Below are 17,017 nucleotides of genomic sequence, written 5' to 3' on the forward strand. Positions count from 1 at the left end.
CATTATTCTTTGGTTATGGGAGTCTGTTTTACCACAGAAAGAACCTTAACATCAAATTCAGGATTTTGAAATCAGGTCAGAAAAAATATCAGACAGAAAATCCCTAATACAAATAACTTGACAGTGGAAAAAATACCAAAGTAATATTGAAAAAATATTAAAGATATAATGTTTTTGGGGAGTGATATCACTCTTGTATAGCTCTGAAGGGAGTGGGATAGGCAGCACACAGTAAGTAACATGACAGACCAAAAAAGACTCATACTGCTATACAACTCTGAAGCATGAACTAATATAGAAAAATACATCACTTTCCCAAGTGTCATGACAATCTCATCTATACTAGTTTGAATATCACAGGAAAATTTACAGTTTATAAGATCCTAAACTTTTTTTCAGAACTGTCATGTATAAAGCAATGACACATTAAATTACTTAAAATATCTAACTTGATCCCATAAAAGCAAAAGAATTGGGAGTTGGACATCCACCCATAACTGCACATATTGTGCCTACACAGTGCAGCATGTTAAATTAACCTATAAACCTTGCAATTCATAAGCAAAATTCAAACTGATACATCTATATATTTATATCAGTTTGAATTTTGCTTATGAATTGCATATATATATTATTTACTTAGTAATTTTTCATTAAATCCTTAAGGCTAAATATTTAAGAGGCCTCATCTGGGCTCCAATTTTAGCCCTGCAATTTTGCAAGTGCAAAAGCTGCGCACACACAAAATTCTTTATTTAGATAAGGAAGTCAAGAATGAGAAGATAAGCATGAATTTAGTCTCTGCTATTTAAAATTTGACTCTTGATAGTGCCATTTTACTGCAAATCTACAATATTTGGCTATGTATTAAAAATCATACTTTGAGCCCTATTTGGAAACTAAAAATTCAATATTATGGGTTATTTATGAACACATGCACTGCCATGACAGAAGTCTCCCAAAGATTTATTATAACCTCTGTAACTTGGGTAGAACCAGATATATAGCCTTACAGAAGAATAACTTAGTTTATGTGGTCAGATTTGTGTACTGGTATTTGGCATTACAATGTAATAGACAGTGTAGCACATGGCATAACACTTAAGAATAAAGAAACCCTGCAATAAATTTCAAGGTGATTCAGTCAGGAATTGAATAGATATGATCTAGCTAAACATAAAGCTGATCATTTGTCCTGGGCCCTGTTGATCAGGGGAGTGTTCACTAAACAATAGGTGGAGTGAAATTTAGTTTTTAGGATACGTATCTTTCGAGCATAAGACATTTTACAGAACAAACCTCCATTTTTTTCTGGTGGAAACAATGCATGAATTCAAGCCTGCATTAGCACCCATGTATGAAAGATCAGAGGTGCCACTTAAACTCCAATCCAAGCAGAATGATAGGTTAGGGAAAAACAATAGTGCACTGTCCTGATTCTCAAACCTCAATAATACCACATTTTAAAGAATTTCAGATCTCTGCCTATTTTGCCAGGATATTTAGACAGAGTGATTTAAAAAGTCTAACCTCCCTTGTTCACTACTTCCCCAATAAACAAATACAAATAAAAATATTTGAAAAATAGAGTGTGAACACATTCATCATTCAGCCTCTTTCAATCACTGCAAGCAGACACGTAGTCCTATTTCATCTCTACCATAAGTCCTTTCAATACATTTGGTCAAGCAGGCAAGAAGAATCCACAGGGAACATCTTCCTATTGAGACCCTGGTGCACTAGGTTAAGTTGTAAGCCAAAGAGCAACACTTGATAGTATTCTACTTCAAAAGTGAACACAAGGATTAAATTGTTTGAACAAATATTCCTATGCTGCATGTGCATAACTCTTACTTAACACAAATCGCAAGTCTTGTTAGTTTTAGGCAGGTTGGAAGCACCACTCTCTGACAACATTAACATTGTCATCTTATAAAGCATGCTAAGTTTGATCTTCTATGAAGTGAAAGATGGTCAAAAATGTGCTGAGGAGCAACAGATAATTAATTAGTGCTTTACTCTATTAAAATATTTTAATGTTTCTAAGGAAATACACTCTTAGATTAGCTAAAGATCCCAGTGACAAAAGGTTTGGAACATAGCTTCTGTTCAAAGTTACCAAAAGTTAATAATACAAATAACCAAAAAAAAAAAAATACCTAGTTAGTCACTTCAGCAGATCACAACCTGACTCCAGTGGATATACTTCTCTTTCACAAGGTGTTTTCTGAAGAAAAAAAAGTCAACAAACAAGGCATCTGAACTCTAAATCTGCATGGTAATATGCAAAGCAATGGGAAGTAGACATCCTCTCTTGCAAAGATAAAGTGTTAATAATGCAAGGCCAGCAGATGTTAGAAGGTTTTAAAAAAAAGAAAAAAAATTGTGCTTCACTGAACTGTTACTAGGCACAGCTGGAAGAGAGAGAAGGCCACAACTGTTCCAACCTCAACGTAGAAGAGAACAACTACTTCATAGTGAATAGGTACATCCTGGCGTCAAAATCATTCTGCAGTCATTTTCGCTTCCTCAGGACTCTCTCTAGATGACCTGAAAGAAAATATTTGCTTGCTGAGGAAGAGCAAACAGTTTTTCACAAAAGGAAAATGGAAGAGAAAATATGTACTTGCAAAATTAATCACATATTGTGTGTCTATTCACATTTTATAATTGAAATTACTAGACTACTGCTATACATAAATTTAACCTAGGGCACAATCTGCTTTTATTTATGTGAACTACTCCAACAAAAACTCTCCCTGGGCCTGAAGAAGGGCATTTGTGCCTGAAACCTTGCAAAGAACAATTTTTCCAACTATTTAGTTGGTCTAATAAAAAATATCACATCTACCCAGAGAACCTTGTCTTTCTGCTCCAATGGAGCCATGTGTATTACTCACTGAAGGAGAGCACAGGATTCTACCTTGCAAACACTAATGCACCCAAATCTTTTTACATTATTTTTAACATTGAGGGTAACAATGAGATTTTTTTCTGAATTGCTTTGAAAACTACATCTGAGGCACTTACTGACTTCCTTATGACCACTGAACTTCAGCTCACTTAACTAAGCTGGAACAGTGAATTCTAATTACCTGCTGTACTCGGCACAAAACATTAGCAGTAAACATCCTTCTTGGATAATTATACACTTCCAAAATCCTGTAAACAGCTTAGTAAAACCCTTCCGAGGCTAGCCTCATGTTATAGGCATACTTAAGCATACATATAAGCACAATGGATTATCTTCATAGATGTTTTCAATATTTATTTAATTGCAGGCCTACTCATACTGGCTTCCTATGCTTTAGTGTATACAAAGCAAGACTACAACATTTTTGAAGGAATAATATAAAAGTTTATGCCCTCAAATGTTGGGTTCAACAGATCCCCAAAATACTGTACCATAAGACATTTGACTATATTACTGGCAAACAGATTACCATCACTAAGGCTGATGGCCATCAGAAGCACATAAATGGGTCATCAGTCATCTCCAAAATATAAAAGCAGTGTATTACACAAAGGCAAATATACACTAATCATAGGTTAACAAGATATGATGACATCCATTACTATGGATTCTGGGCATCCTTTATGTGAATCAGAAATCTACCATATTAGGAGTTCCACATGCTTCCTTCAATCTTTACAGCATTCTGTAATACATGCTATCAAAAAAAATAGATGAGGGAAATGCATATTCTGTATATGTGAACTTGTGCAACTAAGTAACATAGTATTATTTTTTCATACTATTTTTTGTTTCTAGTGCATCACAAGGCAGTCAATTCCTCTCCAAACTTTTCACAAAATACATGGCATGGTGTCCCCTATATATGGATATTTATTCAAATGGTCTATTGTCAGGCCTGGACTAATTTTTCTTTTAAATTAACTTCTATCCATTTTACTTTTGTATTATTTTGCTTAAGGTAAAACTAACTTGCATCTATTTTACTTTGATTATATCCATTTTATTGTTGTATTACTTAGCTTAGCTTTTGTATGACAGGCTAAGACAGACTCCATCTTATTTTTATATTGCTTGGCATAAGTGTAACACCATTTTGTTGGGTTTTTTTGTTTAAATATAGTTTGCATGTGAAAGGAAGTAAGAGATGACTGTCTGTTTCAAAGGTCAAAGTGTCAATGACCAAAGGTTGCAGTAGCCTCCTGTTCCAACGGTTGCAGATAAACCCAAAACAAAGAAGAATTTGCCCAAAGTAGAAACAACAAGCCTGATCAAAATAGGAATAATGGGTCTGAACAAACCATGCATGATTCAATCAAAGGAACTGAAGGTGTGCAACTGGCATGTAAACACCATGACACAGTGAGGTCCATAGATGTACATGGGAAACAGCTACTATAAAAGATGGGTGGGAATAAAGAAGCGTTGGGTACTTCTACACAACAACAACAGAGCATCAGTACATGTCCAACAGAGGCCCGGCTCCCTCCTCGTGTTCATCTTAGCTGGCTAATAAGCTGACTCTAGCAACTAAAAGACTGGTAACATCTTAGTGTCGGCAGAAGTGAGTGAGAGTGCAAGAGCTGAGAGCGATGTTTTAATGTATTTGCACTTACAATAAACATGGCGTATTGCCTTGTCCCCTGATAAAGATTCCACTTGCTTTTCAACATACTGCATGCACAGTAGGTACAACAGTGACATATTCAACACTTTATTTTTCTACTTACCAGTATATCTGTAAAGGCCATGGCGTTTGTGATGGTGTGGGCGCTGAATTTGTTGGACTCACTAGTATGGCACTATATATGTTGGAGGCAACCACGAGTATACAAAGAAGTATGGGTCCAATAATTGCCCCTTCCAATCCCAGGTAATATGCTCCACCAGCTACTGCGAGACCTGTCAGGTAAGGATGGCCACCTCTGGAAATACAATACAAAGGAGGGCAAAATGACTACAGAAAAGTGGTTCTCAAACTATTTTTTTGGGTTGCATTTCTCTATGACTGCATGTTATGGATAAACAAAGAAAGGTAACATTTTATGTCACTATAACACTGTAACCTCTCAGACAATCTAAAAAAAATCATAGAAGTTATTTTTTTTCCTTTTATTTCCTTTACTTTTATTTTTTTCTTCTCCTTGTTTTCCCATCCCTACCTCTTACACATCTCTAGAAGCCTGCCACATATCCATAGCAGTATGTGTATGCCAATTAGAAAAAACAGTGCTAGAGAACAATCTTATATGATAGGCTATTATTACTGTATTTACTTGATTTCAAGATGGTTTCCCCCCTCATTTAACATTGGGGGAAAACACCCTTCATCTTGGATTCAAATATGAAGTGGTAGTGGGACAGGCAGCTGCTGTGGCTCCAACTCTGACCCCACACCTTGGGTTGGGGCCAGAGATGCAGCTGCTGCCTGCCGCTCACCCCACCCCTGCATCCCCTGCCGCTCTCTCTGCTACATCCTTGGTTTTCTCCCCATCATCTCTTTCTTGCAGCCTCAGCCCCCCTGTTCAACCTTCCTCATAATGCTTGCTCCAGCAGGCTCTGTCCCTGGTGCAGCCCGAGGCACAGAGCATGCCCCCAGCCCACCCCATAGCAGCGGCACAGAGAGAGAATTGCTGCTATAGGGCTGAGCTGGGGTTGTGTTCCGTGCCCCAGGCTGGAACAGGGGCAGGGTCTGTGGTATGGACTAAGGGTAAGCAGGGAGCAGGCACGATGAGGGGTAAGTATGCTGGAAGGGGGGCAGGTAGAATGCGGCAAGCTGCATGTCAACCCACCCACCAGTTCCCCACCCCCACCTGTCTTCCCCACTACTGTTTGCCCTATTACCACTGCTTTCCCTGCTGCAGTGGTGGTGGGGAAAACTAAGACAGTCCTTCAATAATTAGATTCTATATGTGGAATATCAGAACAAGTTTACACGATTTGTTCTAATTTCCATTGTATAGAATCTAATTACTGGGGGAAGGGGTATCTTAAATTCAGGATCATCTTGGATTCAGGTAAATATGACATTGTAAAAACATGGATTGATTAGAAAAGGTTTAATATGTTTATAACTATTATTAGCTATTTATGATGCAAGGAAGTATAATCATTCTACTTATATTTAGCATTTTTGGTAATGTTTATGATATGATAAAACATTCAAAATATTCAAGAATAATCCCTGCCCTCAGGAGCTCATTCTAGGTAAACTTAACATTTGAGAACAAAAAGCTAATGGGCATTCATAAAATATTTTCTTTGTAAAAAAATTTTAAAATACAAGACAGCTGATCACCATTTCTCATCATACAACATTTCAGTATCGATACATTCATGTAATTAAAATTTTGTTAATAATAAAGAGATGCAGGAATAAAGGTTTTACATATCTCAAAAACAAATGTTTAAAGAAAGAATTTTTCTACCATCTCAAACTCTTAGCAAAAGTTTTTGAAGTGTTAAACAAGCGATGTTCAACTTATGCCGCCCCAGTATGATAGATCCAACCCTGGTCCAATCTGGCATGTGGAGTCACATCATATGGTCCATGGAGCTCCTTAAAGGTCCGCCATTTGGCAGCAGGGAAGCAGTGGGCATGTTAAATTGTCACGGCTCTGGAAGCCAGGGCAATTAACACTGCCATTGCTTCTACACCACTGTGGATGAGATTCTGCCACTGCTCCCCTGCATCCAAAAATTTTTGGGCTGGTTAGAGAGCACCAAAGGCTGGCTAACATGGCTTCACAGGCTGGATCCAGTTACACAGGGTGTACATTGAACATCACTAATTTAGGCTTTGCTTTTAATTAAAAATGTTAATAGACAGTGATCTAAAAGACACTAATAGCAATATTCAGTTTCTGGCCTATGTTCCATTTCTGAAGATCAAAACTAAAATCTCCCTAATTGACAGGCTAAAAGGTGAACTTTACACACACTACTTATTTTAAAATAACATGATGACAATACATATAGAATTGTACGGGAAAGCTAATAACTTTAAATTAGTACACAATACTGGAAGTTGTATCTGTTTCTAGAGAAGGAATGAGCACACCGGCTGGCCAGAGTTCTGCACCATCTTTTACATACCACAGTCCTGAATTTACCACCTCCACTCTTCTATCCCTGGCCTTTGTTACTATTGCATGGGGCTAACACAAAATACATCATGATTTTGTGATGTATGCTTTACAAACCCATTTCATTTGTGACCCAAATGAGGCCTAATGAACAGTTGGGGGAGGAGAGGTAAGTTTAGTTTTGAGAGAGTGGGACACAGACAAAACAAAAGATTTTACTCCTACCTTTTGTGCTTCTAATTGAAAATGAAGTGGTGACTGTTTCCTAATTTAACTCTTTGTACTTATTTTCTGCAACTGTCAATTAAAATGTTGTGGTCCAAGCTATTAAGTTATAGGCAGCTGCCACAGCAAATGACCTGATGGAATATGACTTCAATATCAGTTTTAATACAGTTCAAAATCCTTCCATAACCTAATTACAGCTCTTCCAAACAGAGTTAATCCAACCAACAAGACAGCTGGATGTCTACTGTTTTATTTAATGGGAAGTATACAGTTTCTCTCTTGCAAGTAAATTTATTTCAACCACATTTATTTCATGGACAGTAAACAGAGTCAGCTCATACAGATAAAACAAAGCAGTCTAACAGCTAAGTGGAAGAATGAAATTACTGGCCTCAAATGATCACTGCCCCTAAAATCATTAAAATAGTTTTCCAATAATCATTTATGAGTTTTTTATACTGCACCTATTGGCCCTAATTTCTGAGAAAAGCAACCAGTTTAACAATCTCTGAAGAAACTCATTAACACTGTATATATTCTCAGCACAGTTCTCTCTGCCTAGTATCAGTAAATGGACCAGTTGAACAAGACCAGTGATTAAGATTATGGCAAACCTCATCTATCCATAGAAGAGAAATGAACAGTCTATCTAATGTTCTGCTAAACATATTATAATAAGCCAAACTTAAAACTCAGAGACCAATCCCAATACTGGGCTAAGAGAGTCTCTGTGAAGAGAACCCATAAAAGGGCAATTTGACACCAAAATGCTTTCATCATGGACTGGTCAAGCTATAATGTCCTACTATTGGGTTCCTCGTAGCTTCTGAAGTGTCAGGTACTGGGTCACTCTCAGAATGAAGATATTGGACTGGATTATTCTTTTGCCTAATACAGTACAGAAATTTCTGTACTCCTAGATTTGCTTCCAGGCCTGATCAAAAATAAAACCAGATGTTCCTTTTCAAGGCCAATTTAGCCCAGACAGCTCCTGTCTGACTGGAGAAGAAATTCCTGTGGTTGTCCTGACCATTTGGACAAGATTTATCGTTGGGTATTACATGATTTCATCAAGCTTGTTCTTGTAGAATTTAGAAAAATGCAAGTAAGCAAGGATATAATCCCAATATTAAAAAATACCACACTCTAGTCTTCAGGTACACACTTACCCGGATATATCAGAGTAGATTGCTGTGTCTACAAAATATGTTGGCAACAAGTGAAAAACCAAGAGCAAAATGGCTTTGCAGCCTTCTCCTTGGACGAGCCACAGATCTAGAACTGCAGGTACTGCTGCCCAGTATGTCCCCAGAAATGGTACAGCTCCAAGGATTGCTGCTAGAGCTGTAGTAGTACATCACGTACAGGAAGTTAGAAAGCCAAGATTAGAAAATTTAAATTTTACAAACATACTTGGGGTACGGTTCTACTAATTTTACTGCACAAAACGTCCCATTTAAAAACCAATAGGACTACTTTAAGTAAGAAGCCAAAAATATAGATGGTAGATTAGGCTCTTCAAGGAATTCACTGCTGTGGTTTAATAAAAGAAGAGCTAACCACTTTCAAAATTCTAACAATTTACATTTTTATTCCATATAGAAAACAATGAGATGCCAAAAATGAGCAACTCCCAAACACGTGAGCATTTAAAAAAATTAAACAAGATGCATTTCTGGTATTTCCTCTTCACTACAAATATATATTTTTTGTTTTATAAACAGCCTTGTAAGGCATTATGGCTTACCTGATTTAACATAGTAGAAGCACCTGTATTATTTCAATTTACTGAAGGGTGAATGATTGCAAAATCAAAGTGAATGAATTCAGTAAACAGGAGCAATGGTTTTGTTAACCAAAACGCAGATACTTTGATTTGTGCATTAATTAATTTGTGATCAGCATAGTGGGGGTTCTTTAAAAATCTGAATATATATTATAGGTAGGCCCAGATGCACAATCTATTAAGGTTAACCAGTCTAACGCTTATTTTTAGGTGTGGAGGGATTTCAGTCAAAATTCCTTAGTCATTGTCAAAAATTACATTAGGTGAAAAAGTTCTGTCCATGGTAAAGTGCACATTGATAACTTCTTTCCTGGAACAGCTCATTTTATTTTGGTTTTTTTTAAACAAGTAAACCAACTCCCTCCCACCCCGCCCCCAAGAAATTGTATAAAACCTGCATTAGAAGCTAGTTAAGTTTGAAAAATAAGAACTCTGGAGATAGGAATGCCAGAATTTAATATTGCCTGTGCAACTTTAAATTTGACTACCTTGTGTATATGCTAGTCTTCACACAATCACGTATTATTTTTGCTGAAGGACCTCTATTTATAAGTCAGCGCTCACAAGAGAAATCAGATTTGGAGAGGAATTAGGGTGCTATTGCCTAAGGAAGTGATTTTCTGTAGGACCTATGGTGTGCCTGTAAATGTGTGGGAAAGTTGCTCCGACGCACTGTAAATCACAGTGCATCAGAGCAGACTCAATTAATCCAGTCTACTGGAGCATGCTAATGAGTGTGCATCAGCAGCCTCCGCGTCCACGTCTCATGTACCAGTGTCCCTGTTCTTCAAAATGGCAGCAGGGGTGCTTTAACTAAAGCTTGTTTCAACACGCTTTAGTTAAAGCACCCCCACCGCTATTTTGAAGTGTGGAGACGCTGATACACAAGACAATGTGGGTGCTTTAATTAGAGCAGCTCTTGGAGCCGCTAATTAAAGCACCACCTGTCCCACTCACAGAGTATGTGCAAAAATGCCCTATGTGACATATGTTGCAAACGCCAGAAGGTGTACAGCAAATCAGATGGGAGAAAACAGAGGTCACCTAGTTAAAACAGCTGGATGCTACTCTTTGCAAACTGGATTCTATTTTTGTCTTTGCTGCAGACATGAGCAAGTTGTTTAAATAAAAATTTTCCTTAGTGGCCAACTTATCTGATGTTCCCATTTTCTTGGTGCCCAACTTAAAACACCATGTGTCTGGCTTTCATGAGCACTTACCACTGCAACTGAAGTGAATACAAGTTAGCGTTTGAAGAAAAAGTGTTATGTAATAATAAGTACTCTGGAAAAGTCTGGTGCTAGGTGTCTCAAGTTGCATAAAAAATAGCAGCAACTTTTGACCCTAGCCATAACTGGAGCTTAACCGGAGGATAAGACCACCTTTCAGCCTGTGTTCAGAGCAGGGTTTAAATAATATGTAGTTCAGATAGAATGGGGACCACATATTGAACAACAGATGAAAAAGAACCCTCTAAATTATGTCACTAAACGAACATCATCTAGATCCTTTATACTGAATGAAGCAGGGATTCTGTGGAAAAGAACAGTATGAAAACAAGCAAAGACTCTGCCGCTTTCATTAGCACAAGGCAAAAGAAGTCGCAGAGGCAAGCCCAATTATAACATTTCCTAACTTTCAAGTGTTTGATATCGCAGCCTTATTAATATTCATATAAATAATTAGGGCTGATTAATAATTAATTAATTAATTACAATACAGTTATATTGCTATTTTATGACAATGAATGTGTTTACATTCTTACCTACCTGATGGAATGAAGACAATATTGATTCCAAATATGGTGTGAGTCAGCCAGGTGTACAGTCCATAGAACCCAGCCATTTTGAGAGAAGCATCAAACACACCTCTAAAATAATCAAAGATACCTTAATAAATTATATTGGCTAGAAGAATTGGGGAATGATAAAAATGTCCAGGTACTGTGAACAATATTCAAACCATCAGTAATAAATTGCTTGGTTCTAATTTTAATAATATACAAAATATCTGTGTACCAATAAGTAAGCACTGAGTTCATTCAGTCGCCATTTAAAACAAATAATTATGGGTTTTCAATACTGGATACCTAGGACCCATTAGGGCAGTGATAAAGCTCCAGTAACTACAGATGAATAATGGAGTTGATTTAGAATTAAACTGAGATACTAAAAAGAAAGGAAAGAGGATTAAGTTATTACTGCCATATACTCTTCAGGCATTTTCCTGCATAATGACATTGTGACACCAACTGTTCCATCCCTTTGTTTTTGAACATACCCTTCCTATCGCAAGTCAGAAGATTTAGCCCTTTACTTCTTCCACTAGATTTCCAAATGCCTCCATTCACCCCCGCCAAAAGGAGTACCTCTCACCTCTTCTCCATGATAAGTATTCAAACACAATACATTTTTTTCTACCCTTTTCTATTCTTCTGACTCTACCTGTTCACTTCTCTCTTTCTGCATCTGTCAGCTATCCTGAACACAGACCTTCAAATCAGATCATCAGTGACATACCCTGTTTTCACAGGTAAGCGCATCACAACCACAAATGGCTTTTATTCTTCATATTGGCACCAATGTTTCAGGTTGTTGGGTAGATTAAATGACTTGGTTCAAGGCAATACAAAGACATGTGCACGTGAACAGGAATTTGAACCCAAGAGTCCTGTATCTCAACCAAGTAGTAGACACAAGCCTATTGTTCTGTTCAGTAAAGGCCAGAGACACAGCACTTACTCTCTAAAGTGCACTCCAGTTAACCTCATGTTACAGACAGATTCACAGAGCAATTAAAACTTGTGTATAGGGAGTTCTTCCATCAATTGCCTTGAAGGCTGTGTTTTAATTCTACTACCATATACCCACACTCATTTTATTCCTTGAAGCATGAGATTCATGTTCATTTTCCTTTGAATCACCCTTAGCTTTCACATCTGTAAACATTAATTTTTTTATTTAAAGAATACAAAATTGGTCTTAAACTCATGCAGAGATGAGCTGCATAAGTAGATGACATCACAGAAGCAGTATTTATTTTCATTGCCACGTATTGTTTCAATCAAATGGGACAGGATTAAAAAAAACAAAAACTCACTGATCACCTTCTACCACACGTCATTCTATTATTAGGTCTGCATGAAATAATTTACAAGGCAAATGTCTTGTTCTAGGGATTAACACAAAGCCTCAAACTACAGATCTATCACTGTTACATAACATCAGTATTTGTCAGTCTTTATAAAACTCTTGCAGTCTATTGAGGGAAACTAAATAGGTTCAGCTACCCCAACACCTCCAAGATCTTTTCCTCAGAACAGAGCCCCACATAGTATACAGCCGTACAAGCTGTAGAATAGCTTTATCCTTGGCAATAAGGCAAAAAGTTATAAATTAGAAATAATGGCCCAAATATGAAATCCCCACAAAACCAACTTTTATTAAATACTAACATCTAAGACAAATCAGTCAAGCTGTTTTCCCAGATGAGCACCAAGGGGGGTGGGGCGATCACTTGCAGCAAGACGTGAAGGTCAACCAGTTCAACTTCTGACAATCTATTAAGAAGGGTAGGGAGAAATATTTGCAAAGCTGAGAATACTTCACTGAAAGTGCCGAACACTTCAGCTGACCGCAGCTGCCATACTATTGCACAGGAGATAATACATTTTGAGCTAACCAAAACGTAACATGTTTTAAAGGGGAAACGGTGCATTTTAGTCATGCTAGAAGTAAACTTCAAGCTCTTGGGTGATTGATGATGACAACAATGATGACATTTTAAAAGCATGTTTTGGGGTTTTATTTTTTAATATATATGCTTTATTTTTAAAAAGAAACTCATTTAAAATGAAATCTGAATTTAATACAAAATATACAGTAGGGACTTGTAAGTTCTTAAAATATTTAAACAAAAATCATCCAATTCACGTTAATGAATCAATGAACTTATTTCAAAAACTAAATTACATGCTGAAGTGTGCTATAGAAAGAAACGGGATAAAATATTAACTTTGGAGGTCAAGTTTTATAAATATGGCAAAGCAGGTCATATATTAAACGCTTGATCTTGTAGGGGACTCAAGAATTGGACTACTAGGTGTAAAAGACTGGCAAAACCATTGCAAGTATTAGGATCGTGCCTCTGACTCCCATAAGAACCACCAGGATCATCCACGGAATCCATCTTTGTCAGAGGTTAGCAACCTAGGACACCTATACGTGTGCACAATGCTGTTCCGGTGTGTGCAAATTAGAACAAATCAGAGCAGACTATTAACTGAGTCCACTGGAGCATGTTAATTAGCATGCTCCAGCAGCCCCCGGGTCCTGTGTATTCAGTGTCCCCATGCTTCAAAATGGCAGTGGTGGTGCTTTAACTAAAGCTTGTCAAACAAGTTTTAGTTCAAGTGCCCCTGCTACCATTTTGAAGTGTGGGACGCTGAATACATGAGACACTGCAGGTGCTTTAATTACAGTGGCTCCCAAGAGATGCTGTAATTAAAGCACCCTCCTCTCCCCTGCAACCCTGGAGAACATGTAAAGATGCCTCTAGAGCCCAGAGGCCAAATATGGCCTGCAAAGTGCTTGGTGGTGGTGTGCAGTGGAAGTTGCAGCAGGCAGCCTAGGCACTCTGGAGTGGGTAGCAGCCTGCAGCTGGTTGCAAACAGCAGCCCACTGCCCTAAAAGGTTGCTGACCCCCATTTCAGAGCTTCTGATTTATTTATTTTTCCCTCACTACAAGGGGAAAAGCTGATTTAAAAAGATGGTTTAGATCAAACATTTCCAATTGGCAACTGAAATCATCTTGATTTAAAGCACACAACCAACAAACTTAAGCTCAAAACTTTATCATCATAAACAATTTTAGCAAGCAAGCTGTGTCAGAATTTGTATGAGAACTTCAAAGTGTTAAATTAATATATTTCAACCCTTACATGAAAAAAAAAATTCTTCACTTTCCTTTTCTGTTAGATTTAACACAATGTGTAAGTTTTATCTATAGAAGCCTGAACAGAATATGTTGTGCTTATAAATGAGAGACTGTTCACAGAACAGCTGTGTTTTTAATGATGAAACTGTTAATTCAAGTAATTGTAAATGTTGAGGGGAAAAAAAATTCTGATGAACTCATCTTTTTCTATACAGTAGTTTCTCAAAAGCAATGGGATAAATACCAGCTTAAATCTTTGCACAATTTTATAGGTTGTTGATTTTCATGGCCAAATACTTTTAACATCTGTCTAAGTTGCTTGAGGCTTCACAAAAACTCACAACCAAATGGCTGGCAGAAATAATATTCAGGAACGAATGGGAAGGGATGTGGATGGTTAGCAGGGATTCTGGTTTTCTCCAATTTAAAAAAAAAACCCAATTTTCAGTTAAAAAAAAAAAAAAAGGATCCACGTTTTTCCATGATTAAAATGAAACACCACTAATTCATAGATATCTATATAGTAGTGTTTCATTTTAAATCATGAAAAAATGTGGATTTGGGGTTACTTTTTTAAAATAAAAAATTGGGGATTTTTTTTAAATTGGAGAAAACCTGAATCTTTGTTGATTAGCAAAATGTGTCAGAACTTTGGACTAATTTGAATGATTTTAAGTCAGAAGTGAGTCATGGAGTGCAATCCAGGGAGCTTGAAAGAACTGGGCAAAGAAAACTCAAAGCCAGTGTCAACAATATTTTTTAATTCATGTTGACAGGTGACGTCCCAGAGGACAGAAGGGCTACCATAGGATACAACTTTTGAAAATGGAAAGGAAGACCCAGAAAACTATAAACCTTTCACCCTGACTTGAACACGTTGGTAATTACTGGATGAAATTATGCAAGTGAAATTGTAAACATCTAGAGAACAATGAGGTAATCATTAGCACACAACATGGATTTAAGAATAAACAGTACCAAAACAACTTCATTTCCTTTCCTGCTGTGACAAGGAAAATTTTTTTGTGGGTAATGGAAATGTGGTGGACATAATATACCTGGACATCAGTATGCTCTGACAGTCGCATGTGCCATTTTCATAAGTAGATTAGAGAAACAAGGGATAGATAAAATATTAGATGGCTACATAATAGGTTAAAAACCAGAAGAGGAATAAATGTAAAATGACTTCATGTCAGACTAGCAGGAAGTCTAGAAATGGAGTCCACAAGATCTGTTCTAGGTCCACAGGTGCTAAACATTTTTATTTATAACATGTAGGTACGGATGGAGCATACCAACTGAATCTGCAGAAAACACAAAACTGGTCAATTCTGTGGACATGCAGTGGGATAGGATTACATTTGGCTTTTATGGAATGAAAATTAGCCTTTCTAAAATGGCCTTTCTAGACTGAAGAACTGAACCATAAAAACAACACTGAAGTCCAACAAAGACAAATACCAGGAAAGAAAAAAGCACAAATGCAGAATGGAGAGTAGATTGGAACAGCATTGTCAAGTAAGACCTGGGTGTTATAGTGGATCACAAATGCAACAATGGGATGCTGTAAATTGCAAATGCAATTTTGGGCTGAATGAATACAAGTATTGTAGGCAAGAGATACCACTCTCTTTGGCACTGGTTAACCCTCAGTGGGAGCAGCATGGCAGTTTTTAGCACTAAATGTTATGATGCATGTGAAAACTCAAGAGGTGCAAAGGGGTGGAATGCAAGCTAAAGGAGAAAAAATAAGGGAGGAGACATAATAGTAATTTTCATAGACCTTATTTACTCACAAACCACATGCACCTTTCCCCAAAAAACCAGCCCCCCCAATGCTGGGATGAATGTCTTAAGCAAGGAAGCTGATTTTCTTCACCATTGCACTGAAACAAAGAAAATAAAAACGCTGTGCTCAAGATGGCTGTCATCTTTTAGTTCCCTGCCAGGAAGCAGAAGTGGGTGCAGTCCAGTGTTTACCTTTCCACAGCCACTCTCAAAATGGCACTGGCTTTTGGCCAGTTTTGTCCTGGAACAAGGATATGTAGTATTCTGGTGAATGATTCCAGTTCACTGGCTTTTAGTTGCAATAGAGACTTTGGCGAAGAAACTTCTAAGGAGCTTGCAAAACAAAGGAACATTTGTGTCCCACATAGCCTTGAAGGAAATAAAGTAACATTTCCCCTACCTACTGGGTTGGCTTCTTCGTCACAGCAAGAATGCACCCCTCTTCTGCCAACCTGCCTCAAATGCTAAGCTCTCTCACTGAATAACATAAGCTGTTTCAGTCTTTTTCAGGCCTGGAGTCATTATAAGGTTTTCCCTTCTACTCAGGGAACATACCCTACTTGAACACTTCCATATAAAGATGATCTGGAACTCTTATATTGGAGCTCATCATTGGTGAAGTGAAGTTTTTCAATTGCTGTATATCTTACCAGGAGCCTCCAAGAATATTAAAGTATAATTATACTTTCATATTGTTTTCTTTCCCCGCTGAACAATTTTTAAAATCCTCTAGTTGATCTGGATTCTTTAAATTGAGTACACACAAACACATTTTAAGCTAAAGTTGATTATGCAAGCCTAACCAAAAATCATAGAAAACTATCCTAAAAAATGTATGTATACTTTGGCTAAATTAGCATGAAACATGTTCTCTCAAGATACGAGACTGAATGGGTAATAGTTTTTCAGTTTATAGGCACTCTGGGTTGAGGCAGGTGTCCAAGGTATCAACTTCACTTGCAATTAAAATGTTTCATCTGCAAGTACTTGAAAGAGAGATTTTTTGATATGCAGCAATTTTAAATTTCCCTACAGACATTGTGAAGGAAGAAAGGAATGTCCTGCTAAAATAAATACAATGGCAAACAGAGACATGACTCCACTGACTGAAAAAAAGAATTGCCTCAGCTTTGCACGGCAAACCAGTGGTGCAGGTTACAGCGTAATCTGGACCGAGCTCTAGCCCAGATAAGTAGAGACTGGAGGTAGTGGGTTGTG

At 37.4% G+C, this 17,017-nt stretch overlaps 1 protein-coding gene across 1 annotated transcript in view; it reads right to left on the reverse strand.

The window, feature by feature from the left end:
• Positions 1-599: 599 nt before the first annotated feature.
• TMEM245 (transmembrane protein 245) overlaps positions 600-17,017 on the reverse strand; it is a gene marked incomplete at its 5' end in the record, with an annotated part of 132,644 nt that continues 116,226 nt past the window's right edge. The window contains 4 exons of the mRNA XM_025212024.1: positions 600-2,550; positions 4,705-4,899; positions 8,457-8,631; positions 10,843-10,943. Coding sequence (XP_025067809.1) covers positions 2,505-2,550; positions 4,705-4,899; positions 8,457-8,631; positions 10,843-10,943 — 517 coding nt within the window. The remainder of the gene's footprint in view (positions 2,551-4,704; positions 4,900-8,456; positions 8,632-10,842; positions 10,944-17,017) is intronic.

Source organism: Alligator sinensis, unplaced genomic scaffold (genome assembly GCF_000455745.1).
Source record: "Alligator sinensis unplaced genomic scaffold, ASM45574v1 scaffold1140_1, whole genome shotgun sequence".
NCBI lineage: Eukaryota > Metazoa > Chordata > Crocodylia > Alligatoridae > Alligator > Alligator sinensis.